Genomic DNA, 22,027 nt, shown 5'->3' with positions numbered 1-22,027 from the left:
GATAACAGTGACGGTTCCAGTTAATTAGACAATCCCTTGTTTTTTTGTTTTTTTACATTTAAACAGCTGCTTTGTGTCCAGAAGTGGTCAAGCAGAATATATGTGGCATTTGTGTGATTTATGAGTTACAACACAGGGGATGAGGTGTTTCTGGACTAAATTATGTACAACAGCGCCGCTCACTGGCTCTGCCTTGCTACTTTCTACATACAAACCTGCAAAACCCTTAAGAACTGAATTCTGTTAACCATTACATTAATCAGACACTTTTATAAGAAGCGACTTTCACATTACATTGCTCAACCTACTCGGCCACCTGCCAACAACAACTACAGAAACACTACAGTGAAGAAACTACTCTCAAATGATGAAATGATTAAAAATACTATTGACTACATTTGCAAATACATCATAAAAGCATGCTGAATTTGTGAAGGACCTCTGGCCCCTTGTAATCAGAAATGTACCTTCAGTTCCTGAGCCAGTAAGCCTGTTTGCATATGCCATCAAAAGCCATTATGTGCTTTTATTGTAAATGCCATAAAAATAAATAAAGCATTTGGTTCTGACTTCGGTTGATGATTAGACCATCAGATGGACACCCTGTGGGCTGCAGTTACACAGTTTCACCAAACACTACTAGCGCACCACTCTTTAACGTAAAGAAAAGAGAAATCTTTTTAACTTAAATTAAAATCATATTTATTAACATAGCACCGTGCAGAATTCAAATTACTTAACATACACAAACATTGTAAAAGAAAGTTAAGTATTTAAGAACATAGACAGCTAGAGATGAAGGGTAATTTGTGATTTAATACAAATTTACAGTTTGTTACATTTTTGTAGTTTTTATAAATCACATAATATTCACTAAACAAAGGCAACTAAAGAAACAATCTCCAGTGTAGCGTGTGCCTCAGGATGTTTGTTTATATGTGCTTTTGACATGAGATGACCTTGTAGAGGTTTGACTGTGTGATACATACAGTGTGTGCGAACATATTTCACACCCTGAGCTTCTTTGATCTTTCTTCATGAGTATAGAAATATGTGTCTATAGTGTGTGTTTCTATGGGTCCTGTGCACGTGTGTGTGTTGGTGTGAGCACGTGTGTGGGCGAGGAGTGCCTGTCGACCAACATCTCAGCGTGTTTTAGATACTGGGCTGTCTTTCTCATCACAGATTCTCTCCGTACTGGATCTTGGTCCCCTGCACAGTTGGACAAACAGACAGATAAATAGACAAGGAGACAAAGATGATTATTTCCATTATTACCGATCAATGTCAGTATCCTGGCTGTTGTTGCATATGTGGGAAGGCTCGAGACGACATCAAGAAAGCAAAGAGCAAAGTTTATGTCAAAAGGTCCCATTAGGATAATGCTTATGACGGAGCAGCTTTACTGAGAAATCACTCAAGAAAGCAATTACATTCTTGAATAATTTGATTTACCATAGTAGTAAATGAACTACAAACTACTGACACAAAATAACAAGCCATTCACGAAGTTAAACTGATAGCAAATCCACTCTCAACTAATTTTAAGTTTCAGTGTCCAGAAAATATATGTATGAAAGACCACTGGCAGCAGTGGGATTCAAGCCCATGAGACTGAAGCCTTATGCAGCACCTTAGATTGCTCGGCCACACTATTACATGCCTGCAATTTCTGTCAGAGGAGTCATGGAGAAACATCTTTGACGTTGTCAGTATTAAAAGGTAAATCAAACGTAGAAGCTCAAAGTAAGCAAACAACTGTTGGCAGTTTAGCTTTAGTGTAATAGACAAAATAAACACAGTGGAAGCAACCACGTTTTATCATACACTAATGTAAAATGGTTTATTGCTGTAAAACCAACCAACCGACTGGGAATGGGGAAGATGAATGGAAGCTGTTGCCTAGCATTTTCTCAATCCTGGACAGTTACTCAGCCAGATGCTGATGACTGCCAACTGCTCATAACATACTCAAATCAACATCAATTTGCAATACACTGCTATCAAATTAATTGTGTCCCTTTCATCTGTATCGTACCATAACTGCACTTCATCATGATTTCTAATTGATCTATTAACTTATTTCTATCATCACATCCAACTTTTGAGCATCATCATCATTTCACGGCATATCATCCATATATGGTACACAATTAAGTAGAGAGCAGCTGTAACAAGGCAAAGCGATTTCCCTTCTGGGTTAATGAAGTTCTTTGAATCTTGAAAAGAAAACGATAAATAGCAGTGGTGGCATTAGCACACCATTAGAATCCAGCACCAATGACAACTTATCTTTACTACCATAAGAGAGAACATAGTTCACTCACACAGTTAGGAAGAGTGACCTTCAAAAGCATCCACTAAACATAAAATCTAAGGCGCATGAACTCCATGTTACGTCTGTCACAGTTGTGGCTTTGGTCTGTGTTGCCCTGGTTACCGCACCTATCTCTCTTTCATCCACTCAATTCATTAGTCACACTGGTTTCACCTGTTGCCTCCCCTTCTTATACTCATTCACCTGCTCCTCTGTGCCAGAATGTCTTCCTGTTTTCCATGAGTCATATTGCTAGTCTTGTTTGTTTCTTGTTCACCCTGTGATTCTCACCTGATAAGTTTTGTTTGTTTACTCAAGTTCTCCTCTGCTTCCCTCGCCTTGTCTCTTTTCCTGAGTTTGTGTTTAAGTGGATCACGGGCTCCGAATCTGTGCTCAGTGGGTAAGTGACTGTTACCCACCTAGTTGTATTACTCGTTAAAAAAGGATTTTGCGCAGGTGTTTAGTTTATTATTATTATTATTATATGGATTATCTCCTTTTGGATGCTTTTAGTTGGTACTTTGTGTTAATTTGTTACTTTGTTTTTCCCTGATGTTTGTTTGCAAGGATCACTCCCTTGTGGACTCTTTTAATTACTACTTTGTTTATTACCAGGTGTTGCTCCCTGTTTTGTGTTATTCCTGTTTTCACAGCCGCCTTTAGTTCTTTCTTTGGTCCTGCCTTTTTCCCCTACACGTTGCAGAGAACTGGCCACCACCACTTCCTCAGCAAGTCTGTTCATTCCTGTCATTGATTCTCTGCATCCACCCCAGTGTTCTCACTCCTTCTCTCCTCCCTAGATCCACCATACGTGTCCAAGTCCCTCCGGTTCCCCTGCTGTGTAAGCCCAGTCCTCCTGATAACCCGCCCACTTCTCCACTCATTACCACACTATTTTCCAATAAACGTCGTCGTTCTTTCTTGATAAATGCACATTGAGCAAACACTGTTATGAAAAGGGGGGCCTGCTGGCTAAATAGGTAGAGTGATTGGGATACAGAAGGCCACAGGAATGAATCCCACCCAACCAGGTGTGTCCCCGCCCAGCCACCAAGGGTCACCGTGGTGCCGGTCCCATGCCCAGATAAAAATGGGAAGGTTGCAGCAGGAAGGGCGTTTGACGTAAAAACTCATGCCAAATGAACGTGCAGAACACGCTCCTCTGTGGCTAATCCTAAGGGAAAGGCCAAAAGCTGCTGACCTTGAACAATCACTGTTTTGTCAGTTTATTTAAGTCACCACCTATTGCACATTATGGATCTTGTGACAAAAAAGCCCCTGAAAGCCTGTATCATTTCTGGGTCATCCTGCCATTTATCAAAAACAGGGTAATTTGTTAAACTTCTGAAGCAGCTAAATTTGAATGGCACCAGTGGGATTTAAACCCATGCCTCCAAAGAGAATGGACAACTCACCAATAAATAATATTGTGGTAGACTGATAAAAAGTTAACTTTTTTTTTATGAGGAGATCCTGCCACATTGGTTTGCTAGGCTCTGTTTATTGGCCCCTGTGTGTGTAGTGAAGATTTTCATCCAGGTTTGGTTCTCTGAAGATTAAATCACGTCCACTAGACTTCTTTTTCTTGGTTAGGTGTGTGTATGCATGTTTGTTAGCTGTGAACAACCAATGTTTTTCAGACCCTCATCTTCTGACCTTGTACTCCAGTAATCAGTATATCCACCGCTGTCCTGTATCCACGAATCGCAGAACTAAATTCTCCCTCCTTCTCCTTCTCCATTGCAGCTGTTAGCTCAGTGGATGCTTGGTTCAAGTAGCCCACATTGCCTCCATCCAGACTGTTTGATGGTAGGGAGAGCAATTCTGAGAGGTCCCGGTGAGAATTGGATCTATCTGAGATGAGATGCAAGAGAAAAATTATTATACTTTATAGAAATTAGCTTTGTTTTTTGGGACTGATCTCAGTAATCTCATGTAATTTTATAATTTTAATGCTCAAACTACCTACAGTTAGAAAAATATAGAGAACACACCTAACTGTAAACATATATAACTAAAGTTATTACTTTTGAATTATGTTTAAGGAAACAATCAGTATCTTTTCTAATATAAAAATCTTCAGAGATTCAAAAATTCTTGTACTATTAATTAATTTCTTAAATCAAAGACACTTTGCCTATAGATTCACCTAAGATTGCCTTGGAAATGATTTGACTCAAAATAACAGACCACAATTTAACATCCTTTTGTACAGTTAAAGATGCAACTCTTCAGAAATCCTACTCGGAACAAAAGTGTTAGGCAGTGGCTTTTGCTTCACTTTACATTTGCATTGACATTGTGAACACAGCACATGCTTGCTCATAGAAATGTCTGTCATCAAGGTGTTTGTGGTCCAATATGTAAGTTGCCTTGTATAAACAATTATTTACCACATCTTATGACACCTGGAGTTACACAGCAACTAACAGCAGAGAGATTTATAGAGCCATTTGTAGCCTAGTGGGACTTATCTGTAGCACCTTGATTAGTAAATGAGACAAACATCACATCAGGAAGCCTACATATTATTTGGTTTACACTCATCAATGTACTTTTTTGTAAATACAGTAAATTAATTAAGAAAGCACCTGTACAAATAACAACAGAATGTAGACAAGCTATAGTGTTGTCTTGTTATTGTTTTCTATGTATCCATTCACTTTAGTTTTTACCTTGTTGATAGCAGGGATCAAAGACAGCCAAGTCATTATCAGACAATGGAGGTGGACCTTCTTCCTTTGGGGATGGGATTTGCTCTTCTACCACAGAGTCGAATAGTGAATCAAACTCTTCTTGGGACTCCTGTGATCTGTGGCTTCTGGTTTGGGATGGTTCAGGAGATGGGACTGGAGGTGGAAATGTGTACCAACAGGTAAAGAAGTTAAAACCAAATGAGACAAAACCCTTATAAATTCTGGCAGCTTTTTCCATCCTTGTTGTACCTCTGTGATACACCTCTGTATCGCTCAGCTCCTCTTTCTCTTCTTGTCTTGGGGAGTCATCCATCACACTGAAAGCCTCAGCTGCCACCTCAGGTTCTCCCACTTCCAAGCCCAGGTTTGTGCCAAGGTCCTGGGGTAAGGTAGGAGCCTCCCTCCCCTCTTCCTCCTCAGCAGGATCACAGTCTGAGGCTCTCCGCTTCGGAAGAGGGATTAGAGGTGGTGGCAGAGACCCAGCAGAGGTCAGACTAGGATCCAGAGGTCTGGTGACCTCCCCACCCTGAGAGAAGCAAATAAAAAAAATAAAAAAAAAGAGAAGATGGAATGAGAAAAGCAGGGGTGTGAAAAAAATGGACAGAAACAAATGAGTTTAACAACCTTACAACCTTTAGCTGGGTATTTTTTTCTGCACAGATATTTGGAACTACTACATCTCATTTTCATTTCTTGTATGTATATGTGTGTAGCCTACTTTGAAGAAGTCCTTGAGCTGTGGGCTATTGTACAGCGCAGGTATGCTGGTGGCAAACAGGAGCATGTCTTCAGCTGCCTTCCTCCTCTCCTCAATTACAGCATCATCAAAGCGTCCTAAAGCAGGTGCACACAATATAACAAATATCATATCACACACAGCATGTAATAACAATTCAGATGCAGGCCAAAATAACAGAAACAAACTAAATAAATGGTGAAGCTTACAAGTTTAGCTGTTGTTCAAATCAATAATTTAAATCAATCAATAGGCAACAGTTTGTGGTTAACCATTCCAGCCAGGCAGCAACTTTGTTTCCTTGAAAACTTGTGTAACTGTGCTGCTGCAGTTGCATATCCGTAACTGCTGAGAGGAAATGTCACAAGATGCAATACAGAATGCTAAAGGCAAGCCAACAGGAATAAGAAGAGCCTTGCTAGAAAAGACACCATTGATAAAAATGACATCAGTGTTAATGCACCATCTCTGAGTTAAATATTCTGTTGTGTATTAAGAGTTACTCAAGTTGTTTATCTAGTCCCTGTGGCCCACAAATAACTCAGAGACCTTGGCACACTTTGCGACCATGTAGGAGTAAAGTGTGTCTGCTGTATATTGTATACAAATTGTTTTCAGATTTTACCAAAAACTTGTGCACGAGGAAAAGGTGGAAATTCCTCCTGTCGTCTGAACAGGTTCCTGTGTGTGTAGGCCAGCTCTCCGTGGAGTTTCTTTAGCTCAGAGAACCTCCGCCACACCACCACCTCCTTCACATCCTCTGGATGACGCTTGGACACAAACTACAAATCACAGAGGAGAAATAGGCATAATATTTAATGTTTAATATGAAGCCCCAAGCAGCTCTTCAACACCATCATGGAATCATACACTGAAGTAGATTAACTACAGAGAAGTAAGAAAGTTCAGTATGTTTGTGTGTAAATATGAAGAATGGTGGCAAATGCTTGAATTAGGCATACCGAGATATGATAATCATGGATTTTGTATGCATGCCAGTCTGGGCCACGGGGCTTTAGTGTGGTCATGGGGGTGCTACAGCTTTGGAGCTCAGTCACAAGGTCTGTTCACTTTAGTTCTCACTGCACACTACAGCCTCAAATAGGTAAAACAAATTAAATATTTATGTATCTGTCTAAGATAGCTGCAGGGCCTTTACGTTTATATGACTGCTACTGAGGGGGGACTTCATTATGTTATAAACGAATAATAATACAATGTCATTGACTAAAATAAAGCAACATAGAAATCATAAGAGAAATAGAATTAAAACATTTAGGGAAGACAAAAATCTCCACAGAGCGCTATTAAGCAAAATAGTAACACAGGTTTGTATTATTGCCATTGTAGCTACAGAGAGATAAAGAGTGTAGTTAAACCAACCCGTGCTGACACTTTGTACTCCGTGTGTCCCTTCTCGTGTGCGCGTGGGTCACTAACGGTGAAGAAGCGGTAATATTCCTCTTTCTGTTTTCGTGACATTTCAGTTCTTGGTAATAACAGAAAACAACAGAAAAACTGCGTGTTTCAGCGCTGTAATGACACTGTTGTAGTTCTTCTCTCCCTCATCTCCGCTCACTTCCTGTTTAGTGACGTTTGCGAGTGCGTAATTACGTGTGTAGTTGCGTCTAGTTTAATTCGAGAATATCTAATTTATTCAATTCTAACTATTAAGCCTAAATTTAGTATTTTTCAAAAATGTTGTGTATTCTATACCTGATGATATTGGTTTCAAGCATTAATGAAATCAAAATAACCAAATAAAAGTTTATAAAATAAATAATTTAAAAAATGAAATGTAATAATGTACAAAGGTATGGGCATACTAACCATTATCCTCTCTGGCAGTAACTTTCTGGTAATGCAGAATATGTGCTGTTTTTCTGGCTTTTAGTGTAAGCTGCAATGTCATTAACACTGAATACCAGTAGGATAAACATGGTGATGGGGGCCATACATTCATACTGTTAGTGTATTTTTGTTTAGAAATTTTAGAAGTAGGTCATTTTGCACACAGTTAATATTGAAATGTGAAGTTTTACAATAACACCACAATTACATTTATTTATAGATTAAATGTTAGTTACAATCCCAAGTACCTAACCATGTGAAACAGGACGTTGCAAGTGTTTCAGTAGGCTCTAGAGAAAGAAGATGTAGTGCAATCCTGCATTATATTCAAAATTTACTTAGAGAAACCATACTGATATTATAACAGTGGTCAAATATATATATATATATATAACAGTGTTGTGACATCTTTGACAATCAGTAGGCCTACTATGTGCCATGGTGGTTTATTCATGTAAAGAATATTGAAATACTCCAGGGGGCGCTAAAGCGTTAGGTAATTTGGTCTCTAGGGGACTGCAAATTTACTCTCATATGCAGTTTTGTCAATTTTGTTAGGTGATAGCTTTGTGATAACCACTACAAAGCTGTTTATGTTGCTTTTAGATAAACTAACCTGACTGTTTCTTTCTCAGGGATGCTAAAATAAGAGAAGGACATAAAAGTCTTGAACATGCCCTGTTTCAGACAATACAACAAAGGGTGCAATAACAGACATACTGTAATGCTGAGGAAGTGCACACACACACTTCCACCTCCCCCTTAGGACTTCTGTTTTAAGGATGAAAGACTTACTTCATTCTGCTTAATTTCAGTAACTTGCTGATAAAAACTGATAAAAGACTTCAAAATGCATTATTTATATGCTCTGTAGTCAAAAGCTTCTCAAGGTCTTGGACAGGCAGACAGAGCATGAGTTTGAGTCCAACTGGCTGTAGCTCAGAGGTCAGTGTTCATTGTCACTGCTGTTCTCTCTTCTGGTAATTGCCCATGAAATTGAAAAGAAAATATGTAACAGACACAAATAAGGTAAATATTTAATTTAGGATAACCTGTGCAGCTGGCGGAAAAGCTCAGTTACTGCAGTGAATGGAGCAGGTGGTGTTGGAGCTACAATATTAATGTTTTTTTATGACAACTACCCACATTTGCATATTCAGGAGTATTTATATGTGAGAATGACAGGACAGTCTGTAAAATAGCAGTGGAGGGTTTTAACTCCACTGACCTCTGGGTCATGGGCTCAGCATGCCTTGGCTGTGCCACTTTTGAGAAACAGTACAGAGTGAATACTACATCTGTGAATTAGAATTCTTCTCAGAAAGGAGCATTCTTGTGCTCCTATCCATTGTTTCCTGCTGAAAGAAGGAGGCGGTGGTGCGGAGACAGAGAAAGGGGCTCAGAGGAGACACCAGAAACTGAAAAGGAGAAAAAATAAAATGCTGTAACTGTAGAGCAGGCCAGACTGTGACACATACTGTATTCAGTGTGTTTTCTTCTTTTACACATATTTGGATGTAGTTCTATACTAAATTTGTGGTGTAATTAAATCATTAGTATTTGCTTTCTGCATTCAGCGTTTAAGAAGTAAAAAGCCTCTCACCCTGAATCTTTGACTGTGAGAGAACACTAGGCTACACATGTGCATTTACAGATAAAGATTAAAAGAAAAGAGGAACATAAGACAATAAATGACCGATTGAAAGACGGACAGAAGAGGATAATAATTAGTAGCAGAAAAAAATATTAAACTGCACAATCAGCAACAGTATGCATGTACATGTAAAGATTTTATTACACACAGAGGGTTAATGGACACCTACAATACAGCAATGATAATCAGAGTAACAGAGCATAAAGCTATTACATTACACAACATGACAAAGTCCCTGTGACACGCACCCCAATATAAGTTTCACTCACAACTTTTTCTGTGAATGATTCTCCCCAGCTCTGCTCAACTAGTGCTCTGTAGATTGTCTGAACGGATCTGGGAAAGCACAAACATGGTGGTATTTTAAGACTAAATAAAAGCAGAGTGTCTCTGAAGTACACTGCTTTAGTCGGAACCGTGCAGCTGCACATTGCAGGGATCCTGAAACAATGAAATGAAAGCACGAGTCAGCACCCAAACTGGTCTGAACTGGTCCGGGTCTGCTCCGCTCGCTTTTTTTTTGTGCTTACACTGTCTTGCAAAATAAACTGTCTCAGAGGGATCAGATGAGAATTTGTAGTGAGGCTGTGTGTGTGTGTGTGTGTGTGTGTGTGTGTGTGTGTGTGTGTGTGTGTGTGTGAATTTAGGACCATAGAGCCCCAGGTCAGAGATACAAATCTATGCTTTCAAAGTCTGCATTTTAAGTTCTGGGTTAAAGGTCATTTGTGTTCTGTAGACAAAACTTGAAAAAAGAATTTGGTGAAATTTAAATAACAAAAGCTTACGAGGTCTTATTCTTTACTGTAATAGCACTGATATCTACTGCAGATCAATCTGGCTGAAACTGTGTCTCTGAACTGAGTATGGTAACACAGACCTTGCTCACCTCCTGCCTCAGGGAAAATTAGGCAGGAGCATTGCCCTCATTCTCTCTCTCTCCTTTCTGTGAGTTTGTGTGTGTCCTTCCAGATGGATTTATTGACAGTGTCCCCTCCTTTCCTGTCAAAGGCATAAACAAAGCACAGAGGCCCTACAACAGGACAAATCTCGGATTTGTGGCTTCAATGTTGTCCATGTCCTCCATCGCTGGTGACTGACAATGCAGCCAATTTGCAAAACATGTTGCCCATAAATGTGTCAAATGCTGCATTAATGTCAGTTTTCCATGCAAGTTAAGGTTGTGTGGGGACCCAACAGGACTCAACATGTGGGAAAACACTTTGACAACTGTCTTGTTTCTATTAATACTCATGGCAACACATTTTGTTATATATTTTGCTAGACCCTCAACTCATAAACATGTTTACACATCCCTCTCCTCTCAGTTTACTCTTTCCAGGTACATTCACTCCTCCTCCCTCAGTGGCCACTCCTACATGCTCTTGTTTCCTGATCTAGCTTTACTGATGTTTCTCTTCCTCATTTCCTGTTTTTCCATATGTGACAGTATAACTTGTAGTAAGATATGGAAGGCATGGTGTCTAGCAGAGAAACATACAAAGTGTATACTATTTGTCCTCACAGCGACTGTGCCCACTGCTCCTCCTGTCACAACAGCACAGTGAAGTGCAACCTGACACTGCCAAACATTCAAACATGATCAACAGGCTGAGGTAAAAACAGAAACAGATGGTGGGTGTTTAAGTATAAACTGGGACCATACATTGGATGTTCCTGAGGGGGGATGTGTCTGTTTTTAAATGGGTTTGATAAGATATACGGCTTCCACACATGAGTTCATGATCAATATTTTATTCCTGAAAAGTTTTAAACGGTCACTTGATTAATTTTTCATAGCTTCCAATTCTAAATATTTGAAGAGCGTCCAGTAACATCCCAATCTTGTCAAACCTTGCACAAAAACTGCAGGTGAAGGGTTTTAAAATGTTATGATATTGTATTCACAAATACTGTAGATACACAACAACCTATGAAGTTACATGAGATTTATTCCAATCTGTGTTTGTTTTTTGTTGTTTTTTGTCCTTTCGATTTATCCTGCGAAATAAGGGATCGCCACAGTGGATACTTGTTCGCATGTTGGTTTGGCACAATGTTTACACCGGATGCCCTTCCTGACACAACCCTCCCCAATTTCTACCAGGCTTGGACCAGCATTGCACAGCTGGGGATGGGAATGGGCTGTTGGGGGTTATGTCTTACCCAGAGACACTTCGACATATAGCCGGGATCGGGGATCAAACCACTGACCCTGGGGTCCGTGGCTGAGCTACAGCCGCCCCAAACTGTGTTAATGCCAACAAATGTGGTAAGAACACCAAGAGTAAAACTTAAGGATTAATGGAACCTGCATTTTCACATTTATGCATATATTGCATAAGGAAGTGAAAGAAGACAGAATTAAGAAAATAAAGAGCAATTATAATAACCACGTTGTCGAGCCATGTCTACAGACGGCTATTCCAAATAATGTTTATTTCTACAGAAATGCATGAATTTACATATGAGGAAATATTACAAGCCTTTTCTCCTTTAAAACCTAGATGTCACAGAAATATGAGTATTAATTATTCATAGTAATATTGAGATTGATGGACTTTCATTATAGATATATGGGCCTGAATTGACTCACAAGTTTCCCCTGAACTAGACAAACCTTTATTTACATACCGTTAAGATTTTGTAGGTGACTTTTCTGGAAGCCTTTTATTATTGTAAATAACTTATTATTGTGATTTTGGATTTTAGCTGATAAAAATGATCTTTCTAACTGTATATAGGTCAAATTACACATGACTACATTATTAATTACAAAGAATTACTTAAATTTTGCATTTGTTTGTACCAAAGATCCTGTTTGAACCTTTACTGTATATTATTCATATCATAATAATGGACCATCCAAGTATCCAATCCATCATGGTCAGAAATAAACTATATAAAACAGCAAATTTTTATATTCATTTGCAGCCCTTTTGTCAAGCTATAATATGAAATAGTCACTAGTTACATGAATAAGCCTACTTTGTTCTACTGTTTAGCACTACATTGTAAGTATGATCATATCAGACTTGTAGATTACTCAGAGAAAGGTTAAACAATTGTTGATGTAGAGAAGAAAATGGTGTTAATGAGGTCTTTTTAAATAGAGTGGGGATACATTAGATTAGCAAACAACAGAGTGTCCAGCTCCACTAATCAAAAGATTAAAGTTCTCAACACAGGATTGTATGCAATCGACCCATTTATCAGTTGATTAAGAAAGGCCTTATGCAACTCAATATGTTATCTTCAGCTAAAGTTTGCAGTCCTAAACTGAAGATGTTATTTATTGCTATGTTCTGTCTAACCTATTCTACTATTTCATGAAGTTGTTGCAGTAGTTTATTACAATCCACCAGCCCTTCCACTTCCGCAACATTAACTTCAGTTGCTGAAGTAACTGTGAGGACCTACATTTCCTGCTTCTATGCGCACACTGCGGAAAGGATTGAAGAATGAAGTGTAATGTTTGTCCCTCTTGTTTGTTCAGCTTTTCTGAGAAAGAGAGCAGAGAAGACTAGGGAGAGGGTACAGAGATAGAAACTGAGAGAGAGACAAAGACAGACGGAGCGAGAGAGTTTCAGATTATTGCGTCACTATTAGTGGGCGGGGAAAGCAGTAGGCTACAAGTAGGCCACAGACGGAGCCGGTTTTACTAAGATTATTAGCGAACGGAAGAAAGAAAAGTGGACTCACTGTTGGCCGTCTTTATAGGTAATCTTTTATTTTTTTATCCAGTTTTCTTAAACAAATTTCTGTTTATCAAACAAACCTCTGTTCATTGATAATTGACTGGAAAGTACAAAAATGTATTGAAGCCTCATGGCTTTGTAGATGACGTAGGGACGCGCTCGATTTCATCATCTTCGGAAATAATTAAAACATCCTCGTTATACATTAAACAATTCGAAATTGAGCGAAAGTATCGTATTTATATATTTACGAAAAGCTATTCAACAAACGACTGGCACACATTTTTGATTTCTATTTGTATTTTTATTTTGACGACCCAGGACAAATCCGCTTCTGGTACAAGGTACTAAGAAAACAATTAATATGTCGAACTTATATGTCCAACAGCTGAAGCGTTGTCTAACACTGAATGACGTTATAACATTGTTAAAGTTGATACGAGTTTTAAATTCTAGTTGTAAATGTTATTTTGCATTACTTAGGGCAACTAAGTATCGATATTACTATCGATATTTGATTTACAAATATCGATACTAGCCCAAAAGGAAAGATTACGAATGTAGAAATAGGCAAGCTTTCAAATACGTTGTGTGAGAGGGTTCACTAACTGCAAATTAGCTAGTAGCTAACTGGTAGTAGATTCAGACTAAACTACTGACTTTTATTGTGACGGTTTCCGCTGTTTCATCAGACAGCTTTAGTAGCGGTTAAACCTTAAACGCGATTTCATGGACTTAAGTAACCGGGTTAGTCGAAAGTATATAAAACAGTAAATGTTACTGTCGGCTTTTTCGGGGAAACTGATTTCTTACGTGTCATACAAATGGAAAAGCTGGTTTCCGAAATTGGGGAAACCCGGTTTCCCCGGCTAGAGCTCTCTCCACGGATACGCGTAACCAGGTTTCTAAACTGCTTTGTCCAACTGCGCATGTGCGCAACCAAAGGCCGCAAGAATTAATGAATACAGGTCGTTAACAGGGCAATGTCGCCTCATTTATAAATCAAAGTCCGCGTAAGGTCGGACAGAGAATGTAATTTATACAGGCACTTTCCCCCGTCGATTTTTAAAATTCAGACTTTTGTGGATCAGCTTCGCTTGTCTGTCCTTTCTCTCCCCCCCTGCGCTGTCACTCTGCTGTGACACACACACACACACGCACACACACACATACATACACACACAGGGAGAGAAAAGTGAGAAAGAAGCGTTGTCCTTCGTTATATAGTTAAAATCGGTGCCCCAGGCTTCAAAATAAATCCGAGGTGGAGGCGAAATGAGGTTTCTCTTCTAAAAAAAAAAATGTTTTAGATTTTCATGAGCATTTACCAAATAATTTGTTATCGATCATTAATGTGATTCAACAAGATGGTTGCCGTCCCGTAACCAGGTTACTAAGGTGCATGTAAACCCAGTTCCCAGTTTACCCGTGAGTGCCCCGGTTACTTAAGTCCGTGGAAACGCGTGTGTCCTACTTCGGTAAAATTGTATTAATTTGTTTAAAGTTTACTGTGGTAAACTAATGTGTTCTTCATCCAAAGCCCTTGGTAAGTTTCTTGCTCGCTGAGCTGAGCTAGAAGAGGTTGTTTAGCTATTAGCGACATCCCTTTTATTACTCATCTGGGAAGAACTAACTGTGTTGATGCTTTTATTAAAATATGCATAAACCCATTTTTCATTACCTGTCATTGTTCACGTTCCCCCTCATATTAATGTTTAGCTCTCTTTTGTTTTTCCACCAATCTGTACCTCTGTCTCTACAGAAATCGCATTTAACTATGAATAAGGACGCAGAAATCGACATGAAGGATGTGGAGCTCAATGAGATCGACCCTGAGAAGCAGCCCATGACAGGCGATGTCCTAGTAGCAGGTGGAGAGAAAAATGGCAGCGTAAAGCTAAAAATTGATGAAGATGAAGCTGCGTTTACCGGCCTGTCCAAAGAGGAGCTGATGAAAGTTGCAGGCACTCCAGGGTACGAGCTGCTCTACATTAGTAAACGGTTTCTGTCTTATATATTGGGTCTTATATTTGAATGTGACATAAAATACATGCTCATCTTAACATTTTCCCCCCCACACTCGTTCTTTTCTGTAGATGGGTGCGAACTCGTTGGGTGCTCCTTGTCTTGTTTTGGCTGGGCTGGTTTGGCATGCTTGCTGGAGCCATTGTAATCATTGTCCAAGCTCCTCGCTGCAAACCTCTTCCTGAGATGGACTGGTGGAATGAAGGACCTCTGTACCAGATTTCTGATGCTGAAGCTTTCTCTGGTGGTTTAAAAGGTAAAGTAAAAAGTTAATATAATTTTCACTTCATTAAATTCCCCTTTTTGGTTTCCTTTTATTCTAACAAAAGGCTTTGAGTAACATAATGATCTGCTTGGTATTAGTGTGGTAATCTACTCTAATTAACACGTGACATTGTCTTGTGACAATGTCTTGGGTTTTCCTTGTTTTTTGCGGCTTATTTCAGTTAGCCAGATAGTCAGCTGCTGACTACGCTGCCACTGAGTGACTCAAGGTCTAAAGGACATAAAGACTGAGTCATTTCTTTCATATCTCTCCTACTTAGATTTGAGGTTAAGGTTGAACAAACCAGTGCAATTCTTTTGGTGTAACATAGCTATTAAGATCTCTTTTAGAAAAGTGAACAAAAATATTTTCATTTAATGACAAACAAACTCTGAAACTCTCTGAATTAAAATCACTTAGTGGTTTAGATTTTAACCATATTTGTTTTTAAGAGGAAAGAAGGACAGATTGTACTGTGCTCAGAGTATTACTAGGGATCACTCAGGTTTCCAACAAGCCTTGGGCTGAATTCCAAAAACCACACGTGACTCTGTTGCTTTCACATAAAGGACCTCTTGTACTCAGAACTCACATGGCCAGCAGAGGGTTTTGAGGCAGCCATTCACATGTTCCTGTCTTGAGTCAATACATGGCTAAAAAAGAGCAGTAGTCCCACTTATGTTCCCCCATTTTTTTGTTGTTGTTTCCCTCCTTCTTTGTCTCCTAGTCCAGCAAATGTCTACCCAACTTCTGTCCTCTTTTCTTAACATGTTGACTCTGCAAATGTTGACCCAATGTGAAATTTACATAGAAACAACATTTCATTCTGTCTCCCTCTGTCCTTTGCTAGATCTTGCAGAAAAGTTGGACGACATCAGCCAGTTGAAGGTGAAAGGTCTGATTCTCGGCCCTCTTCACACTGTGCAAGATGACCAGCAAGCCACCCTGGATTTGCAAACAATCGATCCGAGTCAGGGAACAATAGATGATCTTAAGGCCATCCTGCAAAAGGCTGACAAGAAAGGTAGGTTGTCATACAAGTGAGATCACTTGGTGTTGAAGCTTAGGTCCATCATTAAGAGTCAGAAATGGTGAAACCCATTGATAGTCTGTGGTTATATATTTTATGGGGATTTTACTGTTTTATGTAAACATCTGATTCCTGTTTCTCTTAGGCATTTCTGTGGTGCTAGACCTGACTCCAAACTACCTGGGAACTGATCCCTGGTTTGACTCAAGTAATTCTGATGTGATGGAGAAAGTTGAGGTAGGACACACACAATGTCTATGAATTGTCGTCTTTTATTCACTAAATCCACATGTCATTAAGTTGTTTTTAGTGGGGTTTTGATAGATCAAGTGCTCTTGTTCTCTTCCAGAATGCTGCAGCTTACTGGTTGAGTTTGAAGGGTCTTAATGGCATCAAGCTAGGAAATGTCATGGATGCCCCGAAGTCCCTTAACTGGTCAAAACTGCAGGATGCTGTCCATGGCAACAACACTGAGGACACCAAGAAGAGGTACCTTTGCCTGCCACTTTCTGACCATCTTTGATTCAGCATAAAGGTGTAATCTTTGCAGAAGAATTGGGAAATTAAGTTTTGAACAAAATTATATTGGTATGATAATGGCGTATTTAAGTATTAGAATGTACAGGGAACCTGTCTTTTTCTGACCAAAGTTCTGAAAAAGGAAACTATATTCCACCCCAAATCTGAGACACAAAAGACCAGAGTTTAGCTTTCGTAGGACTTTTTGTAGGAAGGTAGTGGTTGTCAAAGCATTAGTGAAAGGTCAGGAGGCAGGGTTATGTTTCCTGAGAGAAAATTTAGATTCAAAGCGTTCCAGTTCTGCAGGGTGGGGGCAAGGATCAACAAAAGAGGCAGCCACATGCCAATGGCACCACTCGTGTCCTAAGGCGACTCCTTGTGGAGAGTTTGATGAATGACAAAAAGCAACTTTTAAACCATATTTTAACACTTGATAGAATATGTTGAAATGCTGAATAACAAAATTAGAGTTTGTGCAATGAGTGTTAACAGTATAAACCATTTCCCTCCCTGCTCTTGTTGACCCCATTATCTTTCTCTCAGGGTGCTGATGGGTGTGGCTCAGAATTTGTCAACTGAAGAGGTAGCTCAGCTTGCCAATCATACTGGAATAGATCTCATCCTGTCTGACCTGCTCAAGAAAAAAAGTGGAGGTAAGCTCAAGTGTGCTTCTTTAAAGTGTTCGTCTGTTTCTTTCCTTTTTGGCTGGTGTTTTTTTACTCTGAACAGAATCTGTGGTGACAAAAGTAATGTCGTAATGAGTTGCTTTTGAAGGAATAATCTGTCATATTACTGAAGGTTTATTTTTAACCTTTTACACTACTCTTTACTGGGGAAAGTATGCTGCCATTTCATTCTTCCTCCCTCTATTGATATTTGATTATATTATCTGAATATTTGCAGGTGTGCAGCGCATCGAGGCCATGAACACCCTTCATTCTCTGCAGAAAAATCTGGGTTGGGGTCTAGGTGCTGCCCAACAGGACCAGCTGTCAAAACATGCAAGTACTCCAGCCCTGATCCGTCTATACCAACTCCTACTGTTCACCATGCCTGGAACCCCAGTGTTTACCTATGGAGATGAAATTGGCCTTCAGGCACGACAGGTAAGTGATAAAAAACACATTAAGTGTTGAAACATGTCAGTGACCGTACTGCTGTTACATAGTATAACCTTTTTCTTTCCATTTCAGGGTAAAAACTTTACCAAGATGGTTTGGGATGTAGAAAAAGAATCAGAAGAAGCTCATGGGGTAAGAGCATTTTCACCAAATGTCAGTTTGGAAACTTTGACCAAATGGAGGATATGATTAAAATGATTAATTCCCTCTGTCTGTTTGAATATTTTCACATTTACAGGCTAAGCATAAGGAGCAGGCTGCAATAAGGAAGTGGTTTAGATCCCTCAGCGACCTGCGAGTCAAAGAGCGCTCTCTTCGCCACGGCGACTTCTACCCTCTTTACTCATCATCCTCCTCCCTCTCTTTTCTCCGTGAGTGGGACCAGAGTGATAGATACATAACAGCAGTCAACTGGGGACCAAACAATGAGACTGTCACATTATCTAAAGGCAAGTTGTACTTGATCAGAAATACGTAGTCTAGATCCATCTAGTTTTAGTCCTCTTGGCCCTTTTTCTTGTGTGTTTTTTTTTTTTTAACACCATGTTTTTGTTCCTGCAGAGGGAGTGAAGTTGCCAGAGACGGCCAAGGTTAGACTATCAACCGACCCTAACCTGAAGGTGGACTCGTCTGTCATACTGAGCAAAATCATTTTACACCCAAGTTCTGGCGTCCTGCTGCAGTTCCCCTATTCAGGCTAAAGATGGTGCCAAACTACATGAATGCTCCCTTTAGATTAATAATGTTTTAGGAAACTCAGTCAGTACTAATTCATGTCAATAAGTCCTTTTCAAATGAATCAGGACACTTCTGTTCACCTTGATAAATAAGAATAGAGAAATTCGCAGTATGCTTAGGTAGATGTTTTAAAGTTTTTATAAAGTCAACACAGTTTTTAAGTAAACTTTTAAATTTTGTTGTTTGGGACAGGAGCAGCACACATCCGATGTGCACTCAGTTTACAATTTTTGATCTCCTGCAATCCTTGTTATCTAGAGGTTTTAAAGACATTCCATTCTTGTTCTTCAGGCATTGTGGTAGCAGTTCATGTGGTTTAGATGTTTTGTTTTTTTTTTTGATTTTAAAACATTTTTTTAGTGACAGTTTTACTTTATTAGGGTCCTTTTACACTACAAAACAACTTAACTTTGGGCATCTGTGGTGTCTTGGTTTTGAGCATTGTGAAAAATACTAAATAATAATAATAAATAAAGTTGTTGAAAATGATGATGAAAGTGTCAAGTGAACTGAATTCAAAACGAAAAGACAGTTCTATGCAGACTCTTGCGTACTCCTTATGTTTTTGTGTATGACGTTTTTATGAGTTTAAGCCTTTGTTTTAAAGATATCAAATGAAATGTTCACTATTTTCAGTGTCTACAGGTGTGTGAAAGTGTGTCACAGATGTTAACAGAGGAAGCACGTCTATTTTTTATCACCATCCTGAGATATGTTTATATGCACATTAAGCTACACTCTAAGCTGTACGTTGTGAATATACCAACGAGTTTGACTAAATGGGTCATACACGGTATTAACTCTTGTTTCGAGCCACCTTCAAAAAGTGCCACATTGCCACACTTGACAGAAAAGATCTTTTCTCAACAGGTTTTACCCCCACAACTTGCAATAAGTCTCATAAAAGTTTTTGGAGAAATACTAACAAATGCAGAGATTATGTCTCATAGTGCTCAAATCTCCTAGGTTTGGGGATTTTTATGAGTGAGAAACTTCCTAAAATATGAATCCTCAGAAAAAAAAATGGTAGATGGAGGAATTTTAACAGTAATATTTCCTTACTGTAGTACTATATTCCTACAGTTTTTTATTCTATGTATGACTTAAAAGATCAGAATTAATTAGAACACATTTTTGGGGAAATGGCTTGAAACTGGATTTTTTTTTTCTTTTGAACTCATTCTAGACATGCAATAGACTATTGTCAACAGAACCAGTTCCTTTGCTGTAGTCTTAGTAACTATCTGATAAAGGAGGATATTTTGTGATGACATGTCCATTTACAGTGAAAACAAAACAGTTACTGTAAATGATCAGAGCTTTGTATCTTTATCAACAAACCCAGTCTGTGGTTTTGTTCGTTATTGGCTGTCAGTCTTCATTTGACTTGATTTTGCTTTTTCTTAAAAAAAAAAAAAACGACAAATTAAGATTTCATTTTACTTTTCAGCCTGTGTTAAATGGAGCCTCCCTTGAAGTCTTCTGTGAAGCATTTCCAGGGTTTGCCTCACTATTAAACAGCAAGTGTACTTACAGTTAGCAGTGGAAAGTGACATTTACTAAGTGCCAGTGATGGTAGCAGGACACAAACTCCATGCTCAAGTAAAAGTCCAAAAATTTGCACACTACAAGTAGAAGTGGCACTTCAATTTTTTTACTGTTGAAGAACAGAAGCACATTCTTTGAAATTTATTAAAGTGCAAAAGTACAAGTAGTCCTCTTAGAAAATAAGTTAATGTACTTTAAAAAGTACCAAATGTGATGCTGTTGATAACACGAATGGACAACTCTAGTCCAGATTTATTTTGACAAACCTTCAAAGGTGAATGGTGAAGTATGGTAAAGAAAAGTTTTAGTAATTCTTTAAAAATAAGGACCAAAGTTATCTTGTAACCTGCTGTGAAACAAAAATTGGCCAGTTGGTTTTAAATCCTTTTTGTACTGACAAGTATTTGGCCCATAATAATAAAGATTTATTGGTTATTTATATTTTGTATTAAGAATGTAGACCTGCAAAATGTAAGCAGCGACTGAAGCTTTAAAATATATCTAGTGGAGTAAAAGTACAATATTTTCCTCTGAATTGTAGGAAAATAAATGTGACAGTAGCCTAAAATGGAAATACTTGAATAAGTACTACAATATTCTTATCTTTATCTTTTTTTCCCTTTCTATTTCTCTTATTTCATAACTTTGAAGTACCTGTACTCTACTTGAGCTTTTACTTTAACTACCTGCAGCACTCACAGCTTTATGAACACGCTTTATCTGGCGGCTGTGCTCACTAGTTACATTTGTCAGCTTTTGAAACATGACATGGTGTTTTTTGATCAAACAACCCAACAAATAGAAATGTTCCGACATGAACACGTCGGTAATCTGATAATATATTGTAATTTGATAAAAAACCGCAGTAAAAGGTACAAGGGCAATGAACTTTGAAAAAGCATTTAAGTCTCATTGTTTATATATACTGCTGACAGTCAGTACCTTTGCATACTTTGAATGATGAAGGATGCTTGATGTAGAAGTAGCTATAGTGCACGTTGAAAATGTAGCTTAAGTCAATATGTAAATATTGTGCTATATTTGCACATTATGCTGTTTACACAACAGAGATATACGTATGGGTATTACTATACCAATGCATCATACTTTATAAGCTCATCAAATACTTTGTATGAAAAATCTTGAAATCCAGCTGTCAGACGTCAGGTGTAGTGGGGAGTGGCATCAAACTTAAATACTAACTACTTTAGAGGAAGAACAATTTTAATTTTTGGTTCGATTGTATTTTGTGTTTTTCCACTGTGGTATTGTAAATGTACTAAGTTTAAAGTGCTGTCATACTGAATTCACCACTGCTTTATCGACAAGAGAACATCGACTCTGTGGCAAACGACCACAGGCAGCAGAACACTGTCACACTGAACACTGTTTCAATCACTATTCAAAAAGCACTTTTGCCAACTCTTTAATTGTCCCACTTGCAACCTCACAAATGTTTGACTTAAAACATACATTCAGTACAAGGACAAAACTCAACAAACGAAGTATAAGTACACTGGCAACTTTAAATGCTGAAATCTTAAGCTGTTTCTTTTAAGCTCCAAAGTGATAATTCAGGACTAGTTTCAAATTGTAAATTGTACTGTATGTAATCTCTTCAAACCTGCTTCCTTTTCATTCCAAAACATCGATTTAAAACCATCCTATAGCTAAAAATGTCAAACTGTCCCTTTAACAGCTGAAACTTGTCAGCACAGTTTCAGGGAGCTGGTAAAATACAGTGCCGCCGTGCTGCTGTGGTATCACAGGGGAGGTTTGAAGTTGATGATACCGGGAATTGGAGCCCGTCTCGGCACCTTTCTCCCTCCCCA

At 38.7% G+C, this 22,027-nt stretch overlaps 2 protein-coding genes across 3 annotated transcripts; one reads left to right on the top strand and one right to left on the bottom strand.

The window, feature by feature from the left end:
- Positions 1–685: 685 nt before the first annotated feature.
- Positions 686–7,347, bottom strand: snx15 (sorting nexin 15). The gene is made up of 7 exons (XM_067525443.1): positions 7,133–7,347; positions 6,375–6,531; positions 5,732–5,847; positions 5,263–5,539; positions 4,993–5,166; positions 3,974–4,171; positions 686–1,212 (listed from the first exon to the last, which is right to left on the bottom strand). The coding sequence occupies exons 1-7, from the start codon at positions 7,229–7,231 to the stop codon at positions 1,073–1,075; spliced, it is 1,161 nt and encodes a 386-aa protein (XP_067381544.1). The 5' UTR covers positions 7,232–7,347; the 3' UTR covers positions 686–1,072.
- Positions 7,348–12,819: 5,472 nt separating this feature from the next.
- slc3a2a (solute carrier family 3 member 2a) lies at positions 12,820–19,136 on the top strand. 2 transcript variants are annotated; one of them, XM_067525441.1, is made up of 11 exons: positions 12,820–12,971; positions 14,712–14,923; positions 15,046–15,230; positions 16,090–16,263; positions 16,415–16,506; positions 16,619–16,758; positions 17,332–17,441; positions 17,692–17,894; positions 17,982–18,041; positions 18,148–18,358; positions 18,471–19,136. In XM_067525441.1, the coding sequence occupies exons 2-11, from the start codon at positions 14,727–14,729 to the stop codon at positions 18,608–18,610; spliced, it is 1,512 nt and encodes a 503-aa protein (XP_067381542.1). In that variant the 5' UTR covers positions 12,820–12,971; positions 14,712–14,726; the 3' UTR covers positions 18,611–19,136. The 2 variants fall into 2 exon arrangements, with proteins under 2 accessions (XP_067381542.1, XP_067381543.1); XM_067525442.1 differs by lacking the exon at positions 12,820–12,971 and adding an exon at positions 13,139–13,293.
- Positions 19,137–22,027: the final 2,891 nt, after the last annotated feature.

Source organism: Channa argus, chromosome 12 (genome assembly GCF_033026475.1).
Source record: "Channa argus isolate prfri chromosome 12, Channa argus male v1.0, whole genome shotgun sequence".
In the NCBI taxonomy this organism is placed as follows: Eukaryota; Metazoa; Chordata; class Actinopteri; order Anabantiformes; family Channidae; genus Channa; species Channa argus.
Note: the sequence above shows the minus strand (reverse complement) of the source record. Positions and strands in the feature narration are given on the sequence as shown.